The sequence below is a fragment of the Oncorhynchus keta genome, chromosome 37, assembly GCF_023373465.1.
Source record: "Oncorhynchus keta strain PuntledgeMale-10-30-2019 chromosome 37, Oket_V2, whole genome shotgun sequence".
Classification (NCBI taxonomy): domain Eukaryota; kingdom Metazoa; phylum Chordata; class Actinopteri; order Salmoniformes; family Salmonidae; genus Oncorhynchus; species Oncorhynchus keta.
In genome coordinates this window covers 8,602,267-8,629,419 of record NC_068457.1, presented here as the reverse complement: position 1 = coordinate 8,629,419, position 27,153 = coordinate 8,602,267, and the positions used below count along the sequence as shown (strand labels likewise).

Genomic DNA, 27,153 nt, shown 5'->3' with positions numbered 1-27,153 from the left:
AGTTGACACCCAAATTCACGAGCTTGTCCACCAGTAGGTGGGGTTGGATGGTGTTATTTATTTATTTCACCTTTATTTAACCAGGTAATTGAGAATAAATTCTCATTTACAACTGCGACCTGGCCAAGATAAAGCAAAGCAGTGCGACACAAACAACAACAGTTACACATGGAATAAACAAGTGTACAGTCAATAACACAATATATTTAAAACAAAATAAAGTCTATATACAGTGTGTGCAAATGGCGTGAGGAGGTAAGGCAATAAATAGACCATAGTAGCAAGTAATTACAATTTAGCACTGGAGTGATAGATGTACAGATGATGATGTACAAGTAGAAATACTGGTATGCAAAAGAGCAGAAAAGTAAATCAAAACAATATGGGGATGAGGTAGGTAGATTGGATGGGTTATTTCAGATGGGCTATGTACAGCTGCAGCGATCGGTTAGATGCTCGGATAGATAGTATGGTATATGGGGCTTTGGTGACAAAATGGATGGCACTGTGATAGACAGGCTTTTCTAAATGACATCACCGAAGTCGAGGATCGGTAGGATGGTCAGTTTTACCAGGGTATGTTTGGCGGCGTGAGTGAAGGAGGCTTTGTTGCGGAATAGAATGCCGATTCTAGATTTAATTTTGGATTGGAGATATTTAATATGAGTCTGGAAGGAGAGTTTACAGTCTAGCCAGACACCTAGGTATTTGTAGTGTCCACATATTCTATGTCAGAACCGTCCAGGGTAGTGATGTTAGTCGGGTGGGCGGGTGCGGGCAGCGATCGGTTGAAGCTAGTTTTACTAGCGTTTTAAGAGCAGTTGGAGGCCATGGAAGGAGTGTTGTATGGCATTGAAGCTCGTTTGGAGATTTGTTAAGTGTCCAAAGGGCCAGATGTATACAGAATGGTGTTGTCTGCGTAGAGGTGGATCAGGGAATCACCCGCAGCAAGAGCGACATCTTTGATATATACAGAGAAAAGAGTCGGCCCGAGAATTGAACCCTGTGGTACCCCCATAGAGACAGCCAGAGGTCCGGACAACAGGCCCTCTGATTTGATACACTGAACACTGTCTGATAAGTAGTTGGTGAACCAGGCGAGGCAGCCATTTGAGAAATCAAGGCTGTTGAGTCTGCTGATAATAATACGGTGATTGAAAGAGTCGAAAGCCTTGGCCAGGTCGATGAAGACAGCTTCACATTACAATATTTTATCGATGGCGGTTATGATATCATTTAGTACCTTGAGCGGTGCTTGAGGTGCACCCGTGACCAGCTCGGAAAACAGATTTCACAGCGCAGAAGGTACGGTGGGATTCGAAATGGTCAGTGATCTGTTTATTAACTTGGCTTTCGAAGACTTTACAAAGGCAGGGCAGGATGGATATAGGTGTATAACAGTTTGGGTCTAGAGTGTCACCCTCTTTGAAGAGGGGGATGTCCGCGGCAGCTTTGCAATCTTTAGGGATCTCAGACGATATCAAAGAGAGGTTGAACAGACTGGTAATAGGGGTCGCAATAATTTCGGCAGATAATTTTAGAAAGCGAGGATCCAGATTGTCTAGCCCAGCTGATTTGCACGGGTCCAGGTTTTGCAGCTCTTTCAGAACATCTGCTATCTGGATTTGTGTGACGGAGAAGCTGGGGAGGCTTAGAGCTGTTGGCTTGGGTTGGGTTAGCCAGGAGGAAAGCATTGCCAGCCGTAGAGAAATGCTTATTGAAATTCTCGATTATCGTGGATTTATCGGTGGTGACCGTGTTACCTAGCCTCAGTTCAGTGGGCAGCTGGGAGGAGGTGCTCTTGTTCCCCATGGACTTTACAGTGTCCCAAAACCTTTTGGAGTTAGAGCTACAGGATGCAAATTTCTGTTTGAAAGAGCTAGCCTTAGCTTTCCTAACTGCCTGTGTATATTAGTTCCTAACTTCCCTGAACAGTTGCATATCGCGGGGACTATTCGATGCTAATTGCAGTCCACCACAGGAAGTTTTGTGCTGGTTGAGGGCAGACAGGTTTGGAGTGAACCAAGGGCTATATCTATTCCTAGTTCAACATTTTTTGAACGGGGCATGCTTATTTAATTAAGATGGTGAGGAAGGCACTTTTAAAGAATAACCAGGCATCCTCTACTGATGGGATGAGGTCAATGTCATTCCAGGATAGCCCGGCCAGGTCGATTAGAAAGGCCTGTTCGCTGAAGTGTTTTAGGGAGCGTTTGACAGTGATGAGGGGTGCTCGTTTAGATAGGACAGTGGTGTGGGGCCTGATCACCTCCATGAAAGGACTGTAACAAAGCGTTTTAAAACATTGAGCAACGGAAAGTAAAAATGTGCATTTTATCAGACCAATCCAGGCACTCCCAGTTTCCATGTGTTTTCTTCCATTTTGGTGACTATTGAACACGACCCAGGCCCTTCCTCATTGCTGGACCCATCACAGCAGCTGAGCTTCTCCACCCAAACCCCCCCCCCGTACAAATGGATGGTGATTTATCCAGGGTGCTTCTGCAAGAACACTAAGCAGTGCTAATCTGTTCTGGGCCAGATTAGAGCTTTGTTATCCAACATCTCTCATTTTCCTCTCTGTACAGAGGAGAGGCTCCTTCTGTGTTCCGTCTGTTTTTAACACTTTTAAACCAGTGTGTCTTGATTATTGTTCTCGTCTTGTGGGGATCTGGTGCGAAGCCGTCGCCGACTAGCTCTTTCGTTTCTCACCTGAGTTGCTTTCTTGTTGCGCAGATGGACGCTCCCTCATCCTTTTCCTTGGGATTTAGTGTTCATGCTGTCATCATAGTTGGTCTCCTATGCGTATTAGCATGAGTCTCGGGCACCGTGGACACTGACTCCCCCTCGTCCTCCTTTTAAAACGCTTTGGAGATTTTCATGTCTCTTTCTTTTCCGTGATCCTTTTTTCTTTCCTTTGGGAGAGAGGGGGGTGAGGTAATCAAGGAGGGGGGTGAAGATGCTGAACCAGGGGGCCGTGATGCTCTTTACAGGGCTGTGTGGGGCACTGGTGGTGCTGGCGATCGCATACTATACCTACTGGTAAGTCCTGTTGAGGGAGCAGTCAAGGATCGCGCCAGAATTTATAAGAACTTTATAGACATGACTGGTACGTTTGTTGACTCCAACTGCTGGAGGCTGTGGGCAACCACAAACTATACATTAAAATCTATTCTACTGCCTGACACTGGTTTCGGGAGAGTGTAGACTGGGCTTGGTTGGTTGTTGACTGCTGTGGGTTTGTCTTATTTGTTCAGACGTGGCTCGGGACCTTCTGCTGCTGAACATCTTGGCCTGTTTTGGCCTTCGGAAGGCCAATGGAGGCCAGGCTGTTTCTCCCTGTTAATCAGTTTAGCCCTGAGTGGCTATTGCTAATCTCTGCCACAACCCACATCCAATCAGGCCTTGTGTGTGTGTGTGTGTGTGTGTGTGTGTGTGTGTGTGTGTGTGTGTGTGTGTGTGTGTGTGTGTGTGTGTGTGTGTGTGTGTGTGTGTGTGTGTGTGTGTGTGTGTGTGTGTGTGTACCCTTGCATACTTGGTAGCCTGCTAAATGGAATTAACCTGGTACATAATCAATGGCAATTTATATCCTTTGCCTGCCATGAAGGCTAGGCCAGGGGTTGTAAATCGTTTCTGTTTCAAGACTCACTGAAACGCTTAAACAAATATATGGGGACCCCCTACATCAGAAATCACATTAAGACAAAATGACATTTCACAATGTGTTAATGCCTACATACATACTAAATGTGAGATGTTTGTAGTTTTATCTACTGAAATCTGCCTGAGGCCCCCTAGTTGGCAAACAGTGGACTTCTTAGGAAATATTTGGGTATAAATCATCAAATGATCATGAAATAACACAATGACACCATTTGGTCTCAAACTAATAGACAAGCAGCCTATACAAGCACCATGCCCATAGAAAGCAAGAGATGAGTTGAGAGACAACTGAACATCCCCAAAATGTCTTGGCCTGTGTATAGACTTTAAAAAATAAAAATAAAAGTTTGAACACATTCTATTTCTTCCACTCAATTTCATTCAGTGATTAGAATGGAGTTTGTGTCGGGGGGAACGAAAGCAGGACGCGGTCTCCCCCACCCCCCTTATACCTGGTGAAAAATGGCTGAACTTTTTTAACCTCTTTGTGTGTGTGTGTGTCACTCAGTTCGTTGGCCCAGTATTGACGGCCAGCCATTCGTCTGAGGGGATCAGGTGATGGCAGACATCCCCTCCTCCCCATCCCCTCTCCGCCCTCTCCCCATCCCCCCTCACCAGGCAGCGCTTTGGCAGGCAGGCTGAGGGAGCGTATCCCTCTCCTTTTTGTTCTGTGTGGGGACAAGTTTCCGACTCTGCTAATGGACGGGCTTGTGAGATGTCATTAGTCTCTTAGGCAAGACTCCAAAGTTCACTCATGTTTACCGAGGAGCGCTGGTGTTTCTCAAGCTCTCTTTCCCACTATTAGTAATTCTCACTCTGTTCCTGTCTGTGGGCAAAGCTAGGGCTTCACACTTTGACAAAACGACTTGCTCTCTCTTCCAGAACAAGGTTAGTGGTATTTATGCTCATTTCCCAGGGGTTATTGGTGTGAATGGGATGTTATTTTAAGAATACTGACATCGTTGGACGATGGAATTACTAGTCAAAGAAAAAATGTCTGTTAAACCTCAATCACCTGTTTAAACCTCAATCACCTGTTTGACTGTGAACTGATGCTCCTATTGTAGAGAAATAGATAGGCTATACCGGAAGTTAAAATTTTAAGCATGCATGCTATTATCTCCTTGCAGATGCCAGATGCACCGTAGCAACTGTTTGTATTATAATTAGACTTGTTTGCAGAGTTGATATTGCCGGCTACCGTTTTTACGTTTGACTGCCGTGGTTGTTTGATTCTTGAGTGTCGGATAAGGACGTTTTCTGGCCTTCAGTGTAGGAAACAGCCTTCGTTTAATGGGCCATTTAAAACATGGTTCCTACAGACCTACACTACACACCCTGTTATGCCTTGGCTTTATGGCATCTATCACAACTCTTCGGGGCAGTGAAGTTCGAACAGAACCTTGAAGTATTGAGAAAGTGGATTGGGAAATCCTAGTGAGCTCACGGAGAAATATGCACACGTGTCACTTCTTGCTTAACAGTATAGCTTCCTTCCTCACAAGTCCTTACTGACCCTTGATCTTCAAAAGATAGCAGTTCGAAAGCACAGGTGGAGACGTTTCAAGCTGTGAAATGAGGTTATGAATCCAACACGGTTACACTCGCACCTCCTAAACTCACTCCAGTGACCCCAGTCGTTGAGCAGAGTGCAGCTGTAGATCCGGGTCACGGCACCACTACTGCCCGCTCGACAGTGTCTGAGCCAACTATAGAAAAGCTAGCAGTTTGACAGCTTGAAATGTCTCCACCCACGCTAAGTAGTGAGGTTATGAATCCAACGCCGTTACACACACACACACACACACACACACACACACACACACACACACACACAGGAGGGTGAGAGTTAGTGTGTTCAGAGGGACCAAGTCTGTTCTCTCAGCCCTATGTTCCCTCAGTTCCCACAGTTTCCTCAGCCCTATGTTCCCTCAGTTCCCACAGCCCTATGTTCCCTCAGCCCTCACAGCCCTATGTTCACTCAGTTCCCACAGCCCTATGTTCACTCAGTTCCCACAGCCCTACGTTACCTCAGTTCCCACAGCCCTATGTTATCTCAGTTCCCACAGCCCTATGTTACCTCAGTTCCCACAGCCCTATGTTCCCTCAGCCATACGTTACCTCAGTTCCCACAGCCCTACGTTACCTCAGTTCCCACAGCCCTATGTTCCCTCAGCCCTATATGTTCAAGTGATTTGAGTAGATGCTGGTCAGATACATGTTGTTTTTTTCTCAGAAAATGCCTTTTGAGCTGCTGGAATATTGACAAAAGGTCAATGTCATAGTGATTAAACAATTCAGTGAGTTCCAACAATAAGCATTGGTGCCAACATTGATTCAAATTGGTTCAGTGGGTACTGAGGTTACTCAAGTCCACGCTCTGTAGGTAAGACCTCCTGTGGAGTTGGCACAGTTGGCCTGTAGTACACACACACACAGCCATTGATTTTGTTTCTAGGATGTGATTTGACAAAAACAGTGTAACTTTGACTTCATGCTCATTCCGTTATTAGGCCACTGTAGTTATCACTGTTTTAGGATGGGTTCGGTATAGCTTTGGAAAGTAGCCTATTTTATTATTGAGATTGGACATGGGAATTGGGGCACAGTAGGTGAAAATTCTGTAGTGGATAAAGTATGACTAATTCTGTAGTATTACTAATGATAGTAATATGTGAAAGGGAGTGGAGTGATGCAGGGCTGCTGTTTGAGGGTGTGTGTGGGGTCTAGATTTAGAAAAGAGGACACACCAGAATCCCAGAGAGGTTGAATGGGGCAAGTGTTGCCAATTTAGAGACTATGTCTCTATATTTATTTAGCGGATTTTGAAACCGCTCCAGAGACTGTTATTGTTAAGAGCCTAGCAACAAATGCAGCTACTTATCAGGCTGCCTTGGAGAGTTTTGCCACCAAGGGGTTTTAATAGCATTTGGGGACTTTTCCCACTCAATTCTGGGATTATCTATCTGCAACAGAAGTCACAGCAACATCACACGAACAGTTAACACTTTGTGACAACTGATGTAAAAAGAGCTATATAAAATGTATTTGATTGACAGGCATAGAAGCAAGGGGAGAGGGTGTGCGGCAGGAGAGGGGGTGAAAATGCTACTTTGGGGACCGCAGCTGTGTTGCAGCAAGGCACGTCTGTGCTGTGACTTTGAAAATAAAGTTGGCAAAACACTGGTGTGTGTGTGTGTGTGTGTGTGTGTGTGTGTGTGTGTGTGTGTGTGTGTGTGTGTGTGTGTGTGTGTGTGTGTGTGTGTGTGTGTGTGTGTGTGTGTGTGTGTGTGTGTGTGTGTGTGTGTAAGGAGTTGCTGGCCTTTTTCCAACTAGGTGAAAGGGTTTATTGAGCGTATATGTGGGTATGCGGACATGATGGGAGGTTATTTGCAACGCCATTTGGGTGGAAGGGAGTTTATTTTTGTTGGCAAGCTGTGTTTTTAACCTGATAGTTTCCTATTTAATATTGGGGAAATGGAAATAAGTCACAGAAACTTACTGGTTGTCTGCTGATCTCCTCAGAATTAACCTGCTCTATTCTTCTTTTTTTTTGTCACAGTTCTCTGAATTATTCAGTTGTATGTTGTTTAGTCTTTAAAAAAAAATGTTTGCGGCCATTTGGTGCAAGCTAGATTCTGTTTTGGGAAAGAGTTAAGATTGTTCAGATCTTCCGGTCTTTAAAAAAAATATGTATTTCACCTTTATTTAATTAGGTAGGCTAGTTGAGAACAAGTTCTCATTTGCAACGGTGACTTGGCCAAGATAAAGCAAAGCAGTTCGACACATACAACAACGCAGAGTTACACATGGAATAAACAAACATAGTCTATATACAGTGTGTGCAAATGAGGTAGGATAAGGGAGGTAAGGCAATAAATAGGCCATGGTGGTGAAGTAATTACAATATAGCAATTAAACACTGGAATTGTAGATGTGTAGAAGATGAATGTGCAAGTAGAGTTACTGGGGTGTAAAGGAGCAAGATAAATAAATACAGTATGGGGGTGAGGTAGTTGGATGGGCTATGTGCAGTGATCTGTGAGCTGATCTGTGAGCTGATCTGACAGCTGGTGCTTAAAGCTAGTGAGGGAGATAGGAGTCTCCAGCTTCAGTGATTTTTGCAGTTCGTTCCAGTCATTGGCAGCAGAGAACTGGAAGGAAAGGCAGCCAAAGGAAGAATTGGCTTTGGGGTGACCAGTGAGATATACCTGCTGGAGCGTGTGCTGCGGGTGGGTGCTGCTATGGTGACCAGTGACTTAAGATAAGGCGGCGCTTTACCTAGCAGAGACTTGTAGATGACCTGGAGCCAGTGGGTTTGGCGACGAGTATGTAGCGAGGGCCAGCCAACAAAGAGCGTACAGGTCGCAGTGGTGGGTAGTATATGGGGCTTTGGTGACAAAATGGATGGCACTGTGATAGACTGCATCCAATTTGTTGAGTAGAGTGTTAGAGGCTATTTTGTAAATGACATCGCCAAAGTCGAGGATCGGTAGGATGGTCAGTTTTACGAGGGTATGTTTGGCAGCATGAGTGAAGGATGCTTTGTTGCGAAATAGGAAGCAGATTCTAGATTTAATTTTGTATTGGAGAGTCTTTAAATGTGAGTCTGGAAGGAGAGTTTACAGTCTAACCAGACACCTAGGTATTTGTAGTTGTCCACATATTCTAAGTCAGAACCGTCCAGAGTAGTGATGCGGGACAGGCGCGCAGGTGCGGGCAGCGATCGGTTGAAGAGTATGCATTTTGTTTTACTTGCATTTAAGAGCAGTTGGTCAGATGTATACAGAATGGTGTCGTCTGCGTAGAGGTGGATCAAAGAATCACCCGCTGCAAGAGCGATATCATTGATAGTTACAGAGAAAAGTCGGCCCGAGAATTGAACCCTGTGGCACCCCCATAGAAACTGCCAGAGGTCCGGACAACAGGCCCACCGATTTGACACACTGAACTCTATCAGAGAAGTAGTTGGTGAACCAGGCGAGGCAATCATTTGAGAAACCAAAGCTGTTGTGTCTGCCGATAAGAATGTGGTGATATACAGAGTCGAAAGCCTTGGCCAGGTCGATTAATACGGCTGCACAGTAATGTCTCTTATCGATGGCTGTTAGGATACCGTTTAGGACCTTGAGCATGGCTAACTGTTAAACTGATTGTGACTAGTTTGTAATGATGTTCTTCTCTGTCCCACAGGTCTGTAGTATTGGCTGACGGGCCGTGCAAACGGGGCTTGTGAAGGGAACCCACTGTGGTTAGTTGCACTGGAATTTCTGAACATTATCACCCTTCCACTATTAACCCAGCCTCATCGAAGGGGTCAGGAGTTTTCCCTGACCATGGGACCAGACTAAGATAACTCTGGGTCCTCGTCATAGCCAATAAGGCTCAGACCTATTCCTGGTCAGATCAGTTGGTCAGGGGAAACTCTTTTCCCGACTCATATTCATCCTCTTTTGAAGGGTAGGAAGCATGAGTTTTTACTCACCGAAGTAACAACAGTGTGGTCACATACTTAGTAACTGAATTGTAGTCATGATCATAGTTATGTTATTTTTTGTACATATTTATTAACTTATTTTGGATATCTTCGGAACTACCCACAATGCACTATAACGTCATATGGAGAACCGCATAGTTTCTTTCATGGTTTTCTCCCCCAGGTCGGCCGTAGTGCGTTGGCAGCCCTGCTAGCCCCCAGACAGCCCTGGTCATGGGGCTGATAGCGTACATCAAGAGCCTGTTCATCGTGCAGCTGCTCATTGGATTTGTGTTTGTGGTCAGCGGCCTCATCATCAACTTCATTCAGCTCTGCACCTGCGTCCTATGGCCCATCGACAGGCAGCTCTACAGAAAGATCAACACCCGCCTCTCCTACTCCCTCTGGAGCCGTGAGTCACACTCATAGTCTTGGGTCGTGTGTGTTTGTTCGTTTGTGTGTGGGAGGGGGGGCTCGGCTCAGAGCAGCACATTCTGTCTGTTGTCCCAAAACAAACCAGTCTTAAATGCAATGCAAACTCCACCCACATACTGTACTGGTTTTGGCATTCCCCTCTAGCCCCCTCCTTGCTGTGTTGTGTGCATTCCTCTCTCATGCGGTCTGTGTGGGGCTGCCGGTGAACAATGGGCGCAATGGATTTTGGTCATTGTTGTTCATTACTACATTTTCTGCACTGAACTAGGTTGAATATTTTGTCTGTTGAAAACTACAACTTCCTACAGCATCCCACAGTTCGTTCTTAATTTGATGTCTCTTGTGCTTGATAGGATTTCTCTCTAGAGAAACGGGCATTGTGCTCACACAAAAAAACATATCTAAATGAATTTAAGTAATTGAACCAACTTCAGTCAATATGTTGTTTAATAATCAAACATAAAAATAATTTGGTTAATCGTTGATGGTGTGTTTAATAATTATGAACAGACTAAGGATTGACTGGTTGATGCGCAGATAGTACAGTCGGTTAACTGCCTTGTTCGGGGCAGAATGACAGATTTTTTTCAACTTGTCAGCTCGGGGATTCGATCTTGCAACCTTTCGGTTGGGCTGCTGGAATATTAGCTAACAGCAAGCTAGTTGGCTAAGTTGTCATAAATACAGTGGGGCAAAAAAGTATTTAGTCAGCCACCAATTGTGCAAGTTTTCCCACTTTAAAAGATAAGAGAGGCCTGTAAATTTTCATTAAAGGTACACTTCAACTATGACAGACAAAATAAGAAAAAAAATCCAGAAAATCACATTGTAGGATTTTTAATGAATTTATTTGCAAATTATGGTTGAAAATAAGTATTTGGTCAATAACAAACATTTATCTCAATACTTGTATATGTATATACTCTTTGTTGGCAATGACAGAGGTGAAACGTTTTCTGTAAGTCTTTCTGTAAGTCTTCACAAGGTTTTCACACACTGTTGCTGGTATTTTGGCCCATTCCTCCATGCAGATCTCTAGAGCAGAGATGTTTTGGGGCTGTTGCTGGGCAACACGGACTTTCAACTCCCTCCAAAGATTTTCTATGGGGTTGAGATCTGGAGACTGGCTAGGCCACTCCAGGACCTTGGAATGCTTCTTACGAAGCCACTCCTTCGTTGCCCGGGCAGTGTGTTTGGGATCATTGTCATGCTGAAAGACCCAGCCACGTTTCATCTTCAATGCCTTTGCTGATGGAAGGAGGTTTTCACTCAAAATCTCACGATACATCCATTCATTCTTTCCTTTACACGGATCAGTCGTCCTGGTCCCTTTGCAGAAAAACAGCCCCAAAGCATGATGTTTCCACCCCCATGCTTCACAGCAGGTATGGTGTTCTTTGGATGCAACTCAGCATTCTTTGTCCTCCAAACACGATGAGTTGAATTTTTACCAAAAAGTTATATTTTGATTTCATCTGACCATATGACATTCTCCCAATCTTCTTCTGCATCATCCAAATGCTCACTAGCAAACTTCAGACAGGCCTGGACATGAGTCCCTGGCGACGTAGTGTGTTACTGATGGTAGGCTTTGTTACTTTGGTCCCAGCTCTCTGCAGGTCATTCACTAGGTCCCCCCGTGTGGTTCTGGGATTTTTGCTCACCGTTCTTGTGATCATTTTGACCCCACGGGGTGAGATCTTGCGTGGAGCCCCAGATCGAGGGAGATTATCAGTGGTCTTGTATGTCTTCAATTTCCTAATAATTGCTCCCACAGTTGATTTCTTCAAACCAAACTGCTTACCTATTGCAGATTCAGTCTTCCCAGCCTGGTGCAGGTCTACAAATTTGTTTCTGGTGTCCTTTGACAGGTCTTTGGTCTTGGCCATAGTGGAGTTTGGAGTGTGACTGTTTGAGGTTGTGGACTTTTATACTGATAACAAGTTCAAACAGGTGCCATTAATACAGGTAACGAGTGGAGGACAGAGGAGACTCTTAAAGAAGAAGTTACAGGTCTGTGAGAGCCAGAAATCTTGCTTGTTTGTAGGTGACCAAATACTTATTTTCCACCATAATTTGCAAATAAATTCATTAAAAATCCTACAATGTGATTTTCTGGATTTGTTTTCTTCTCATTTTGTCTGTCATAGTTGAAGTGTACCTATGATGAAAATTACAGGCCTCTCATATTTTTAAGTGGGAGAACTTGCACAATTGATGGCTGACTAAATATTTTTTTGCCCCACTGTATTTGCTTATTGACCTGTCCCCAAATTAATATAGTTGGTTTTGAAATTTCAACCTGCGTGTCCTGATCGCGTCTTGTGTGGGGGGAAAAATTGACAGCAGTTTGATGTGACTGGGTGGTTCATTGTGACGGAGTTTACACTGGTTCATTGTCTTAACTCTCTACTGGCCCTCTCTGTCCTGTAGAGCTGGTGATGCTGCTGGAGTGGTGGTCGGGTACAGAATGCACCATATTCGCAGACCAGGCCACGGTGGACAAATTTGGCAAGGAGCACGTCATCATCATCCTCAACCACAACTACGAGATCGACTTCCTCTGTGGCTGGACCATGTGTGAACGCTACGGCGTGCTCGGAGTGAGTGTGTGTGTGTGTGCGTGTGCGAGAGAGGGGGATTGAGTTTAGCCGCCTATATCTACTGTTTATGAAAATAAAACGTTTGGTAGGTTGGCTGAATAAAGTCGTCTTGTCTTCTCAGGCTTCAAAGGTCTTGGCCAAGTACGAACTGCTGAAGGTGCCTCTGATTGGCTGGACCTGGTACTTCCTGGAGATTGTCTTCTGTAAGAGGAAGTGGGAGGAGGACAGAGACACTGTGTTCAAAGGCCTGGCCCAGCTAAAGGATTACCCTGAGTTTATGTGGGTGAGTAGGACGACAAACCGACAACACAATGACGTTTGCCCCTCTCCTTCTGACCGTCCGCGCGTCTCTGTATGGAGTTGTACCCTGGGGCATGTTCATTAAGCATCAAACAGATGAAAAACACATATTTCTGTTTACCGTTGCATAATGTTTCCCGCTGAGTGTCCAAATAAACACGCCCCAGAATTGTTGGTGGGTACGTGCACACAATCTAAGCCAGTAATCTGACAAACTCTGATGGGGGGGGGTGCAAGAGAGAGAGAGGGTCTGAGGGGAGGACTCAAAGAAATACAACTGAGATTCTGTCTGTCTGTGTGTGTGTTCGTGTTACTGTGGACAGTGTAGCAAGAAAGGCAGGGTGTGTCTGAGGTAGTTCACCTCTGTTGGCGTTCCTACCTTCTGTAGTTTCCAGTGGGACAAACGAAGGATTACAAGGTCATGAGCTTTAGTGTGTTAAGTGTTTACCCTCCAAAGACTGCAGCAGTGTGCGTGTGTATGTTGACTTCTCTCTCTCTTTCTTCAGTTCCTCTTGTACTGTGAAGGTACCCGTTTCACACCGAAGAAGCATGAGATCAGTATGGAGGTAGCAGGGAGCAAAGGTCTGCCGAAACTCAAATACCATCTACTGCCCAGAACCAAAGGCTTCACCACAACACTGAGCTGTCTCAAAGGCACAGGTGGGACACACACGCACAGGCACGTGCACACACACATTTACAGCATCACACTCATGGTCGCACTCTTTCCTTTCTCAGTATCTGCTGTGTACGACGTGACACTAAATTTCAGAGACAAGGAGGTCCCAACGTTGCTCGGCATCGTCAGTGGAAAGAAGTACATGGCCGATATGAATATCAAGTAGGTGGCGCCTGTCCCTCTCCCACAAACAAAGGCAGGGCACAGGTCCTAAATGTGAGCTATGGGTACTTTGACCTGCTGACTTACTGTATCACCAGTACAGTGACTTGCTGCCCTTTAGAAGCGTTGTACTGAACTGACAGTTCCTCTCCTTCCTGTATAGGCGGTACCCAGTGGAGGAAATCCCAGAGGATGAGAAGGAGTGTGCAACCTGGCTTCACAAGCTCTACCAGCAGAAGGTGCTGGGAACTCTGCTTTCCCTCCCATTTATTTACCCTTTCTAGCCATAAGTCAATGACTCTCTCCACTAATATAATATTGACAACATTCTCTCTTTCTGTAGGATGCACTGCAGGAGCACTACGAGAAGCAGGGCAGTTTCCCCGGTCCCACCATCAAGCCCCCCCGTCGGCTGTGGACGCTGCTCAACTTCCTCTTCTGGGCCACCCTGCTTCTCACCCCCCTCCTCAACTTCGCCTGTGGGGTGTTTGTCAGCGGCTCTCCCCTCCTCATCGTCGGCTTCCTGATCTTCTGCTTCATCGGTGCGGATGCCACCCATTTAACCTGCGCTAAGCCTACTGCCTTTTCCAAGTTTTTATGTTGTTAGGTCCTTCCTGTACTATATAATCTCATTTTGACTCATTATTGGCTGGTTTCCCAAACACAGAATAAGCCTAGTTCTAGACTAAAAAGCTATTTCAATAGAGATTCTCCATTAAGCACGCGTTGTAGTCCAGGACTTGGGCTCCCGAGTGGCGCAGTGGTCTAAGGCACTGCATCTCAATGCAAGAGGCGCCACTACAGTCCCTGGTTCAAATTCAGGCTGTATCACATCCGGCCATGATTGGGAGTCCCATTAGGGCGGCGCTCAATTGGCACAGCATTGTCCGAGTTTGGCCCGGGGTAGGCTGTCATTGTAAATAAGAATTTGTTCTTAACTGACTTGCCTCGTTAAATAAATACACATTTATCTGCTCTAAATGTATAGTGTAAATAAAGAATGGCTCTAGACTACCCTTTTCTGCTGGTGGGACTAGTGCTAACAACTTTTTCAGTTGATGGCACCAGCACAAGATTTGGTCGCACCAATTTTTTTCACCACTGAGCTCTAATTAATGACTTGACCAGTGGTTTTGCATTCCATACAGAACTAGGCTGATGATGACTAGCCATCTTTTCAATTATGTAAGCGCACCCTGCGGAAATCGAATGAGCGTAACAAAATCCCCATCTAAGTCTGTTTAAGATGGAGTTATCTGTTGTATTGTCGGAATGGTTTGAGGTACAAACTAATATGACCCCTCTATGGAAAGATCAGACTCTCACGAACACATACAGGATTCTCACAAGACTCGTCTGAAGGTAGACAGACCGATACGAGATTTTAAAAACGAATGGAAATATATATGGAAGTACTTTAGTGCCAAAAACAAAGCGGTTAAATACAGGTAAAAATAATGTATAACTTCTATAAATTAGATATAGGACAGACACTTCAAAACATACCTCCTTTTGGACTATCTGTTGTGCCTTGTATGAATGTTATTCAATATGTTAATAAGGGCTAATAGCAGTAAGACTAAATTAAATGTTTAATCCAAAAATATGTATTTATATGTTTATATTAACAGAGGTCTTAAAATTCTAAATCCAATAGCTAACCCAGCCCTGGGCCCTTTGACCTAAGGGGGTTTTAACTTGACGATCATATTCACATTGATTGTTTGGTTAGATTTTTTTCTCTCTCCCAACAATCAAAAAAAAAAGGTGCTATTGTATGGGGTCAAATTCACACCACGTGTTGAATTAAAAATGAAAAACATGAAAAATAAACTTGAGAATGTAAACATTATATTTTTAAGGACGGGTGAAATAATGGATGCTGGAATCAAAAACCCAACAATTGAAAGCAAAATGTATAGAATTGTAAACAAAAATAAGACATCAAAAGCAAAACCCCAAAACTCGTAAGCAAATCATTTTAAAGCGAGAGCAAAACTCTATGACAAATGATTTGAACAAATATTTCAAAATGAAGGCAAAAATCGTTTTCCGGTTAAACTTGCCCAGAAACCTATCCCATTGGATAGATTTTGCCTACGCTCTTGAGGGAGCGTAGACAATGAGTCTCCATTGGTCCGCTAGTTTTGGAGTGACGGTTCGTCTTAACCCAATCAATGAACACGATAGACAGGCTCCCCCCCCCTATTGCTTACTTAAGTAGATGTCTGACGTCACCTGGTTTTAGTGTTTTAGCTAACGTACTTCACCGTTGTCAGTCACGGGTCAATAATTACGGATATTAGAAGCATGTCTATCTAATACATTTAATGAAAAACTATCTAACTACTTAGGTAAGCATATGAATTACCTGTCGCACAATGTTCGGCGCAGGTGTTGGTAACTGGTTCGCCATACACCTGCTCCGAAACGTTGTGCAACTGGTCATTTTTTAAATTCAATACATATGGTGTGAAATTGACCCGATACTATTGTTAGCGATTCTGAACAGTCACTGTACAGTTGGAGTGCCCTATAAAGTCTGTTTTATCTTCTCGGAAATTCCGTTTTCCTGATTCTCACTTTGCAGTCAACATTTAAATCGGGGGAAGGTTTTTGGGAAACACTTTTGAAATGTTAATTCCAACAGCGCATGATCACGGAATTGTGAGTGTTTTGGTCGCCCGTGTTGAGCCTTGTATAGTATGTACATGTGATTGCCTACTCCTGTATCTGCACTTTGTTCATTTGTATTATACCTCTTTTTTTGTCTTCTGCTTTCTTTCTACTAATTATTGAACAAATATCTCTCCTCTCTCCACAGCCTCCATAGCAGTGCGCCGCCTGATCAGTGTGTCTGAGGTGAACAAAACCGGCTCTACTTATGGCAAAATGGAGGGCAAGAAGGAGAACTAGAACTCTTTACGGCAGTCACGTTACGGTCCCTCTACTGTCGACACTCGGTCTGAGCGGTCGTTGCGGTCCCCGCACAGATGCACCCTGTGCAGCCTCCCTCCTGCAAAAATATTTTACATCACAGTGGGGGGGTGGGGGGTGTATATAACTGAATAGACTTTTTAGACATAAGTTAAAACATTGATTATGATTGTGAAAAAAATGTAAATGGAATTCTTGCAGTTGACTCGCTGTGAATGCATCCTTCCAGTGAGAGGGGGGTGACACAGCAGGACTGAATGGTAGATACCAGGGGTGTATCTCTTTAACACCCAACGCTCCCTGCACCGCAGCTCGTGGTCACCCCCATCTCTGTCGGTCTCCTCTGCACAGCCTTGTGGTTTCACCTCATCCACATGCGGCAGAATTTTCATGTTTCAGCGGTTTCACTTCCTCCAACATGCACCCCACTTCCTGCCACATTAGCCCACCCTAAAGAAGTTTTCTCCACCTATCAAATATCCTAATTTTCTGCTTCAATATCTCTGACTGGGCCAGCCCAATACCAGTCAGATGTCCCTCTGTAGTTTCAGCAAGGGGCTCTACTGTCTGGAGAAGACAGATTCCCCAGCATGCTTTAGCTCCCCACCCTTACCCCCCATGAAGGTTGGGTGTGGAGGTGAAGGAATCTTAACGCCTCTGAGCACACATCCTGTTATTTGTTTGTCCGTCTCCTCATGAAACTCGTGCAGAATTCTGACACAAATGAAATTGAGCATGCTGCTACTCCTCCCGTCCTTCCCAGAAAAGCACAGACGTGACGGCCAACCTTGCACCAATGAAATGCAGTATTTAATGTTAATATAAAGCCAGGTTTGGGCATGAGTTGATTTCCAAATTGCTTGTAGATCCCAGAAATATTGATTGTTATAAACCAATAAAATATTTATCGTTTGGTTGCCAATGAATATACAAAAGTGGTTGAATGATGGGATTTCATTTCTTTCCCTACAGTACTCTGGCGGGAATTCTTCAAAATGTTTTGATCTAACACAAATTAATTGTAAAATAAAACTGATGAAGCATAGTGGCTATATATAGATGGCTGAAGCATGGGGTTAACCATTTGCATTAATGCCCCACTGGTCCAGATTAGATCAGACTAGATCATCTTTTTGCTAGTTAGGCAGGTATTGATGAGCCCAGTATGGGGCAGTTGGACAGTGGAGGAAGCAGAGCTGTTAGCAGCACACAGGTGCTGCTGATACTACTGCTTCATCTGCTGTTACTGCTGCTCCTACTGCTATTGCTGCTTCGTCTGCTGCTGTTTCTGCTGCTCCTGCTGCTGCTTGGTTCTTCTGAAGAGTCAAAAGAACCAACCTATCCAACCGATGGAGCTGCTGGTCCATGATCAGCCACAGCAGGCTAGACAGAAGCCCAGGGTGGAGTTGGGCTCTGGCTTGGGCATGGGAAGCCACATGGGTACGCTGGGTGGTGGGCAATTGTATTTGCCTCTGGGTCCGTTTCATCATGCCAGAGTGGTTGGTGGAAAGGGGCTCCATGTGTTACGTGGATAAGCCGGGAACCAGGCGACAGAGGTTTGGTGCCAGGTTGGACTTGCTCGGCACGGGCACCAGATGGCAGATGGGTTCCATGCCAACGCTGCATCCGAAGGCCTCTCGCCACTTCTTCCAATTCTGACAGCCTGGGGCAATGTCTAAACAGTGTGTTCTGATTAGCTCAGAGTACGAGAGCATGGTGTTAACAACACTAAAAACTGTTGCCTACATCTTGTTTTCAGAGGGTAATGTTTGACAAGGGTCTCTAAGTAAATCAAATTATTAAAAGACAATGTTTGTGAATTGTGAGTTTTCTACTGTACTCTATTAATATTGGACGTGCCTCTACAAAACTATAGTACACAATAGCATCCCTCGATCATGTGTGGTGGTACTTAATATAGAATGTTGTAGAACAGCCTTTCTTAAAGTATGGATCGCGTACCTGTTAATGGTGGGTCGTGACGTGTCAGAGTAAATGTATAATTATTTAATGAATTACTAGAATTGATTTGGCCAAGTGCAACTGCGGTATGTTCAGTGCGCTCTCTGCTTAGCAGCGGTCTGTTCAGTGCTCTCTGCTTAGCAGCAGTCTCTGTTCAGTGCGCTCTCTGCTAAGCAGCGGTCTATGTTCAGTGCTCTCTGCTTAGCAGCAGTCTGTCCAGTGCTCTCTCTGCTTAGCAGCGGTCTCTGTTCAGTGCGCTCTCTGCTTAGCAGCGGTCTCTGTTCAGTGCGCTCTCTGCTTAGCAGAGGTCTGTTCAGTGCGCTCTCTGCTTAGCAGCGGTCTCTCTTGAGTGCTCTCTGCTTATCAGCGGTCTCTGTTCAGTGATCTCTGCTTAGCAGAGGTCTGTTCAGTGCGCTCTCTGCTTAGCAGCGGTCTCTCTTCAGTGCTCTCTCTGCTTAGCAGCGGTCTCTGTTCAGTGCTCTCCCTGCTTAGCAGCGGTCTCTGTTCAATGCGCTCTCTGCTTAGCAGCGGTCTCTGTTCAGTGATCTCTGTTTAGCAGCGGTCTCTGTTCAGTGGGCTCTGCTTTGCAGCGGTCTCTGTTCAGTGCGCTCTCTGTTTAGCAGCGGTCTCTGTTCAGTGCTCTCTCTGCTTAGTAGCGGTCTCTGTTCAGTGGGCTCTCTGCTTAGCAGCGGTCTCTGTTCAGTGGGCTCTCTGCTTAGCAGCGGTCTCTGTTCAGTGCTCTCTCTGCTTAGCAGCGGTCTCTGTTCAGTGCTCTCTCTGCTTAGCAGCGGTCTCTGTTCAGTGCTCTCTCTGCTTAGCAGCGGTCTCTGTTCAGTGCTCTCTCTGCTTAGCAGCGGTCTCTGTTCAGTGCTCTCTCTGCTTAGCAGCGGTCTCTGTTCAGCGCTCTCTCTGCTTAGCAGCGGTCTCTGTTCAGTGCTCTCTCTGCTTAGCAGCGGTCTCTGTTCAGTGCTCTCTCTGCTTAGCAGCGGTCTCTTTTCAGAGCTCTCTCTGCTTAGCAGCGGTCTCCGTTCAGTGCTCTCTCTGCTTAGCAGCTGTCTCTGTTCAGTGCTCTCTCTGCTTAGCAGAGTCTCAAGTTTGGCAGCTGCGCAAGTGGGAGAGGGAGATGCCGGTGTGCTTCGTGGTTTATCGGATCTTTTCTCTGTAGATTTCTTGAACACACGCTGCAGCACTGTCGTTCAGCAGCAGATGATGCGCTGTCTGCCACTGATGTCTTTAAATGGACTCATGCTAGAAACCAGTTCTGACTGAGCTCAATAGTCATGAAAAGCCTATACACAGATGAGTTTAGCTCTCTTTCATACAAACTTTGAGAAATAACGAGGAACTCCCTCAATGTGTTTTGTGTGGGGAAGTACTTAGTTATGAGTCAATCAAAACGAACAAATCCCTATAACGGACACATCCTGACCAAACATCCACAGCATGACGGTATACCCAGGGAATTCTTTCAGAGCAGGGTAGAATGCTTCAGGAAGCAGTGCTTCGACAGTGGAAAAGTAAGTCAGCTAGCAAGGCATTGTTGTCATTTTATAACAGGTAAGCAGAAATAAGGGAGTACTATCTCATAGTAGTATATGTGAGTTTCTCTTTCAAACAGTCCCCTGGCCTTGTACACAGCTAACAGCTAAAGGTAGCCAAAACAAGCTAGCTAGCTACTGATAGTGCAACCCTAAGTAACAGTACAGATGAAAAATGATCAGGCCTATTGTACATCTTACTGTAGAAATTATTGTTGCAAACAAGTCTAGGTTGGAACAGTTGCTGTTAAAGTACAAGTCATCATTTTTATTCTGAACTGGAATAAACTGATTGAAGCCAGATACTTTTTAAGGCAAACACACACACAGTTCTGGGTTGCTCATCTAGAGCAGGAAGCAGTCTCCTGCCTAACTGAGAAAGCAGTAAATGTCCTGGTCCAGTGGGTTAACTGCCGTGATCAGGGGCAGAACGACAGATTTGTACCTTGTCAGCTCAGGGATTTGATCTTGCAATCTTTCAGTTACTAGTCCAATGCTCTAACCACTAGGCTACGCTGCCGCCCCATATGGCTGACTTGCCTAAGCAAATGTGGTTTCTAATGACAATTGTGATGTACAAACTATGGCATAAGTGGACGACAAGCGGATAATAGGCAATCCGTAATTTAAGACAATGAGCGAGCTAGGACGGACGTAACGTTAGTCAATATAACTATTTGTTTAGCACTTTTGAAATGTACAGCGACAGAATTCAGAACATGGGCCGTTCTTACAGTGCTCTCCCTGTACACCAAGTTAGAACCGTAGGTTAAATAAAGGGGGCATATACGCAGACAATGAAAGCTCTCACAATATTCAATGATTACATTTCTCTAAAACAGGTTATAGGCTACAGTAAAACAGTCAGAACAGTAGGTGAAATTAAGAGGGGTAAATAGACCAAATTATTAGTGTGAGGCACATGGGCTACTAACAGCTTACTACACAGCAAACACGTAGTATTACTTTCTTAACTATAGTATACATATCTCCCTGGCATATTACATCATTTATGAAGCAGAAAACAACATTTTTGGACTCACATTGTTGTGCTCGGCTCACTTGAACAGGAAGGTTAACAGTAGTTAACAGTTGTTTTGAGCACAGCACAAATCATGTTCCATTGACAGCATGGCTGATGTTGACTGTTTATCATTTTAAATTTGGAAAAGAGCCCCTTAATCCCAGATTTGGGACCACACAGCCACTGTCACTGATTCCTTCCAAACCACTCGTTGAATTTGCGATTTCCAACTTGTTGTGTAATGTTTATGTCCCAATGGCCGATGAGCACCGATACGTTATATCTATAATTTGTCTTCATATGACAAGGATTAAAAAGGACTTGCCAGTAGATGCTCTGTATATTTTGCTGGCTTGCCCCACCACCACATAAAACACTGAGCTAGGCTGAAACACCTGCATTTTGGAGCCGCCTTACTCAAGAAATCAAAAAAGAGACCATGATTGTATGCAACTTTATTAACTCAATGATATATATATTTTTTTACATTGTTTGCAAACTGATATGTGACAAGTATTAATGCCAAAATAACTTGCAAAACAAGCAAGCCCAGTTATTTATATTTTTTTTGTGGGGCTCTGCCTGGTATACTGTACCCATACCTAGTTTTCTTTTCAGTGGGCATTGCCTATACTCTCCTTAATCCCTACTATTGCGTATCAAAGTATAGTGGAGGTATACGACGTATTACTTATGTAGTACAATAGAGAAATCATGCACAATGTAGCCTACACAATCGCAAAGCACGTGAAATATATTATATTTATATAGGCTATTTGCAATGTGCTATTCAGTCATCATGCACTGTTCCCTTACGAAACAATATTGCAATCAGAGTGCAGTATAACTGCAGTTATAGTGCAGTATAAGTGAGTTTTCTGCAAACACCGTTTTTATTTTACTGCAGTAGTTTTGCAGTGTAACTACAGTTCACTATTGCACAGTGGCCTGATGGCCTTTGAGAAGGCAGAAGTTCCACCCTACAAGTCAATGTGATTGGTTGATTCCACTGTCACTCCGAGTGTTTTGCCATAATACAGTTGAATGGCAGATGCCTTCTATCAGGTGTCTGATGGTCTAGCCAATATCTGAATTAGCTAGCTAGATGTATCCCCCCTTTAACCCTTTCCTTTCTAACAAAAAAATGCAGAGATTAAATCAGAACATAATTGAAAATAATGAGAGATGGTGTAACTGAGTCAGGTTTGTAGGCTTCCTTACTCGCACACGCTTTTTCAGTTCTGCCCACAAATTTTCTATGGGATTGAGGTCACGGCTTTGTGATGGCCACTCCAACACGTTGACTTTGTTGTCCTGAAGCCATTTTGACACAACTTTGGAAGTATGCTTGGGGTCATTGTCCATTTGGAGACCCATTTGCAACCAAGCTTTAACTTCCTGACTGATGTCTTGAGATGTTGCTTGAATATATCCACATAATTTTCCTCCCTCATGATGCCATCAATTTTGTGAAGTCCCTGTCCCTCCTGCAGCAAAGCACTCCCACAACATGAAGCTGCCACCCCACGTGCTTCACGGTTGGGATTGTGTTCTTCAGCTTGCAATCCTCCCCCTTTTTCCTCCAAACATAACGATGGTCATTATGGCCAAGCAGTTGTAATTTTTGTTTCATCAGTCCAGAGGACATTTCTCCAAAAAGTACGATCTTTGTCCCCATGTGCAGTTGCAAACCGAAGTATGGCTTTTTTATGGCGGTTTTGTAGCAGTGGCTCAATTTAGGACTTGTTTTACTGTGGATATAGATACTTTTGTACCTGTTTCCTCCTTTGCTGTTGTTCTGGGATTGATTTGCACCTTTTGCACCAAAGTACATTCATCTTGAGGAGACAGAACACGACTCCCTCCTGAGCGGTATGACAGCTGCGCGGTCCCATGGTGTTTATACTTGCGTACTATTGTTTGTACAGATGAACGTGGTACCTTCAGGCGTTTGGAAATTGCTCCCAAGGATTAACTATTTTTTTTGAGGTCTTGGCTGATTTATTTTGATTTCCCCATGATGTCAAGCAAAGAGGCACTGAGTTTAAAGGTAGGCCTTGAAACACATCCACTGTTACACCTCCAATTGACTCAAATTATGTCAAATAGCCTATCAGAAGCTTCTAAAGCCATGACATCATTTTCTGGAAATTTCAAGCTGTTTAAAGGCACAGTCAACTTAGTGTATGTAAATGTCTGACCCACTGGAAGTGTGATACAGTGAATTATAAGTGAAATAATCTGTCTGTAAACAATTGTTGGAAAAATGACTTGTGTCATGCACAAAGTAGATGTCCGAACCGACTTTCCAAAACTATAGTTTGTTGACATGAAATTTGTGGAGTGGTTGAAAAAGGAGTTTTAATGACTCAAAACTAAGTATATATAAACTTCCGATTTCAACTGTACATGAAGGATGGTTGGTTGATATAAAATGTAAGATACACGTTATTCATATGTTGCATTCATATCTACATATCAACCAAATATCAAAGTTGAAGAAGAAGACTTTTGAGAATGTGTGAATGGTCCGTGGACAATGAAGGGACAGTTATGACGAGTGTGTTTCATTTGGCGATCTCATGAAGGACAGGAAACACACATAACTGTGTCTCTTAACGCCGAGCGACTTCTACCTTTGACCAGCAGAAACACAAACAATTATCACAAGACCACTTCTGATTACCCTCACCGATTCCACAGCAGTCCACCTGTTTTCACCCACCCTGAAACCACAAATGGATCAGCCAAAAGGCAAGGGTCCACTTTTTTCCAAAATCTTCACTCCGACTGTCAGAGACTCCTCTTTATCCTGACCCTCGGTGCAAGCCTCGGTCCCCGAGAACTTCACCACACCTATCACCTCTGATAATTCGCCCTCGTCCACTTTCATTTCCACTCCTGTCTTCAGCTTACTCTGCTTGCAATTTCTATCATTCTTCTTTAACAAACCATCTACCTTTTTTTCCCGACATTTTTAACCAACTCAAGCTCACCAGCTTCATCCCTCTCTCTCTTAGACCTCCTCTGCCTCTCTTTTTCCCTCCATTCCTCCTCCGTATTCCAAGTATACGTCTCCTTATGATAATACTGCACTTCTCCTGACATACATTTTGTTCTTGCTTTCTCAAGGGACGCCATTTAACCGGCTGTCCCAATCTCAGTCAAATCAGCACGAACCCCTCGGGATGTAGCGCTCAACAAGTGCATCCCACTTATAAAGCAGCTGCTTCGTCTGGATGTTATTCTGGATGTTATTCTTTTTTAAATACAATATACCGACGCACAGACAGCGCATTGCGCAAACAAAACAACCACCCTTGCAACATCAACTGGAATTAAATGGGTCTATTACTGAACTTTTTGTTGAAAACAAATATTTGACCGTGAAGAGACTGTCACTGGCAAACATGGTTACAGACCAACAACATTATATAGTATCTCCTCCTCGTCAAGAAAAGCACATGAGCTAATTATAATACACAAAGTAAGCAAAACAGTTAAATTCCAACATGGCCTAAAATGATGAATAAGATACTAATGAGATATACCTATATAAGCAATAGGCCTATAACAATTGAGATGTACAAACTACGGCATAAGGAAATGATGAGCGGATAAGAGGCAATCCGTAATTTCGATATTAATGAGCAAGCTAAGATGGACGTAGTCAATGTAGCTCTTTGTTCAGCACTTTTGAAATGTACAGCCACATCATTCAGAACATGGGCCGTTCTTACAGTATTCTCCATGTACACCAAGTCAGAACCGTATGATAAATAAAGGGGGCATATAGGCAGACAAAGAAAGCTCTTACAATATTCGATGATGACAGTTCTCTAAAACATGCTATAGGCTACAGTACATGTGCACCACCAAGTCAGAACAGTAGGCTAAGTTCTGAGGGGGAAAGATACCAAATTATTAGTGTGAGGCACATGGGCTACTACACAACATAAACTTAGTATTACTTTCTTAGCTACAGTATACATATCTCCCTGGCATATTACATCATTTATACAAGACATTTTTGGACTCACCGTTGTAGTGCTGTGCTCACTTTGCCCTCAGACAATCCTTAATTGATCGGAGCATGGACTCTACAAGGTTTCGAAGCGTTCCACAGAGATTCTGGCCCATGTTGAATCCAATGCTTCCCACAGTTGTGTCAAGTTGGCTTGATGTTCTTTGGGTGGTGGACCATTCTTGATACACATAGGAAACTGTTGAGTGTGAACAACCCAGTAGCGTTACAGGTCTTGACACAAACCGGTGTGCCTGGCACCTACTACATGTTCAAAGGCAAAAATATTTTTTTTTACCTGTCTCCACTTCATCTACACTGATTGAAGTGGATTTAACAAGTGACATCAATAAGGGAGCATAGCTTTCATCTGGTCAGTTTATGTCATGAAAAGAACAGATGTTCTTAATGATTTGTACACTCAGTGTAAATACATACCTCTATTTTTAAAGGCTTGTATCTATCTATAATACCTGGAGAGTGAGCACACATTTCATAGCCCGCTTCCTGATCTGTTTGTGCTGGATAGCCAACCCGTATGGTCTTTATCATGCAGCACAAACAGATCTGAGACCAGGCTGTCTGCATACAGCTTTAACTGGTGGTGGAGGGAGGTGGCGTAGATGACCTGGAAGCTCTTGCCCTCATCTGTCCCGTCTTCCATAATGACCTCCAGAAAGCCCACAGCCCTCAGGGCTTTCAATGTGATGCTAAGCCCTTCAGATAACAGAATGCTATGTTACCATCACTCCTGACTCACAGCTATATTATACTTGCCAAAGGATGGCATTGTTGGATAAACCCAGAAATTCTGAAGAATTTCAATCAAGTTCCCTTGATTGAACCAGTACAACCAGTACTTTCTACCATTGATAACATCTCATCGCTGTTCTTCAGGATTAGTCACCCTGAATCAGTGCAGCCAGATTTGGAATTTTATCTGAGCGCTAGATGTATTTCAGCCTCTAATGCTTAATTCATTCATATATATCAGTGGTTCCCTAACTTTTTATAGTCCCGTACCCCTTCAAACATTCAACCTCCAGCTGCGTATCCCCTCTAGCGCCAGAGTCAGCGCACTCTCAAATGCTGTTTTTTTTGCCATCATTGTAAGCCTGCCACATGCACACTATATGATACATTTTATTTATTTTTTGTCACAATCCGGCTCGTGGGAGGTATAATAATAATAATCAATATTTTTGCTCTTTATTTAGCTATCTGACAATAAAACCTTATTTGTTCATCAGAAAATGTGAATAACTCACCGCAGGTTAATGAGAAGCGTGTGCTTGAAAGGATGTACATAACTCTACAATGTTGGGTTGTATTGGAGAGAGTCTCAGTCTTAAATCATTTTCTACACACAGTCTGTGCCTGTATTTAGTTTTCATGCAAGTGAGGGCCAAGAAGCCACTCTCACAAAGCTACGTGGTTGCAAAGTGCATTAGTGTCTTAACAGCATAATTTGCCAAGGCAAGAAACTCTGAGCACAGCCCTATCCAGAGATCTGGCAGTAGCTTCTGATTAAATTACATTTTTACAGAACCGCTTGATTCAATTTCGATGAGGCTCTCTTGCTCAGATATCGGTAAGTGAACTGGAGGCAGGGCATAAAAGGGATAACGAGTCCAGTTGTTTGTGTCGTCCGTTTTGGGATAGTACCTGCGTAATTGCGCTCTCAGCTCACTCAGGTGCTTCGCTATATCACATTTGACATTGTCCATAAGCTTGAGTTCATTTGCACGCAGAAAAATCATACAATGATGGAAAGACCTGTGTGTTGTCCTTGTTAACGTAGACAGAAAAGAGCTCCAACTTCTTAATCATAGGCGCAATTTTATCCCCCACATTGAATACAGTTTGCTGAGAGTCCCTGTAATCCTAGATTCAGATCATTCAGGCAAGAAAAAACATCACCCAGATAGGCCAATTGTTTGAGAAACTCGTCATCATGCAAGCAGTCAGACAAGAGAAAATTATGGTCAGTAAAGAAAACTTTAAGCTTATCTCTCAATTTAAAAAAACATGTAAATACTTTGCCCCTTGATAACCAGCATTCTGTATGTTGTAAAAGCGTGAAGTGAAACACTGTTGTTTGATGAAGACATTGTCTGTATATTTTTTGGGGCCTTTTCCCCCTGCATTGTTCCAGCCATATCCGCAGCAGCAGGAAGAATTAAGTCCTCCACAATAGTATGGGGCTTACCTGTCCTAGCCACTCGTTAGCGCAACATATAAGACGCTTCTAGCACCTTCTTAATAATGGTATCTGTTGCTTTTATACATGTCTTACTACTTGAAAGTCGTCTTTCTTCTTGCTGAAAACTCTCCCATGGCTTATTTTTCA

General features: G+C 43.9%; 1 protein-coding gene across 4 annotated transcripts in view; it reads left to right on the top strand.

Moving 5' to 3' along the window:
* The window catches only part of LOC118370144 (1-acyl-sn-glycerol-3-phosphate acyltransferase gamma-like), a 28,437-nt gene extending 11,244 nt beyond the window's left edge, over positions 1-17,193 (top strand). For 2 of the 4 annotated variants that reach the window (XM_035754970.2, XM_035754971.2), the window contains exons 2-10: positions 8,857-8,914; positions 9,324-9,551; positions 12,008-12,177; positions 12,299-12,460; positions 12,984-13,137; positions 13,216-13,318; positions 13,482-13,557; positions 13,662-13,860; positions 16,143-17,193. In XM_035754970.2, the coding sequence (XP_035610863.1) occupies positions 9,374-9,551; positions 12,008-12,177; positions 12,299-12,460; positions 12,984-13,137; positions 13,216-13,318; positions 13,482-13,557; positions 13,662-13,860; positions 16,143-16,234 (1,134 nt within the window). In that variant the 5' untranslated portion in view covers positions 8,857-8,914; positions 9,324-9,373 and the 3' untranslated portion in view covers positions 16,235-17,193. Of the gene's footprint in view, positions 1-2,966; positions 3,043-4,287; positions 4,552-8,856; positions 8,915-9,323; positions 9,552-12,007; positions 12,178-12,298; positions 12,461-12,983; positions 13,138-13,215; positions 13,319-13,481; positions 13,558-13,661; positions 13,861-16,142 lie in introns of those variants that run through there. The other 2 variants (XM_052499062.1, XM_035754969.2) reach the window with 2 other exon arrangements.
* The last annotated feature ends 9,960 nt before the right edge of the window (positions 17,194-27,153 follow it).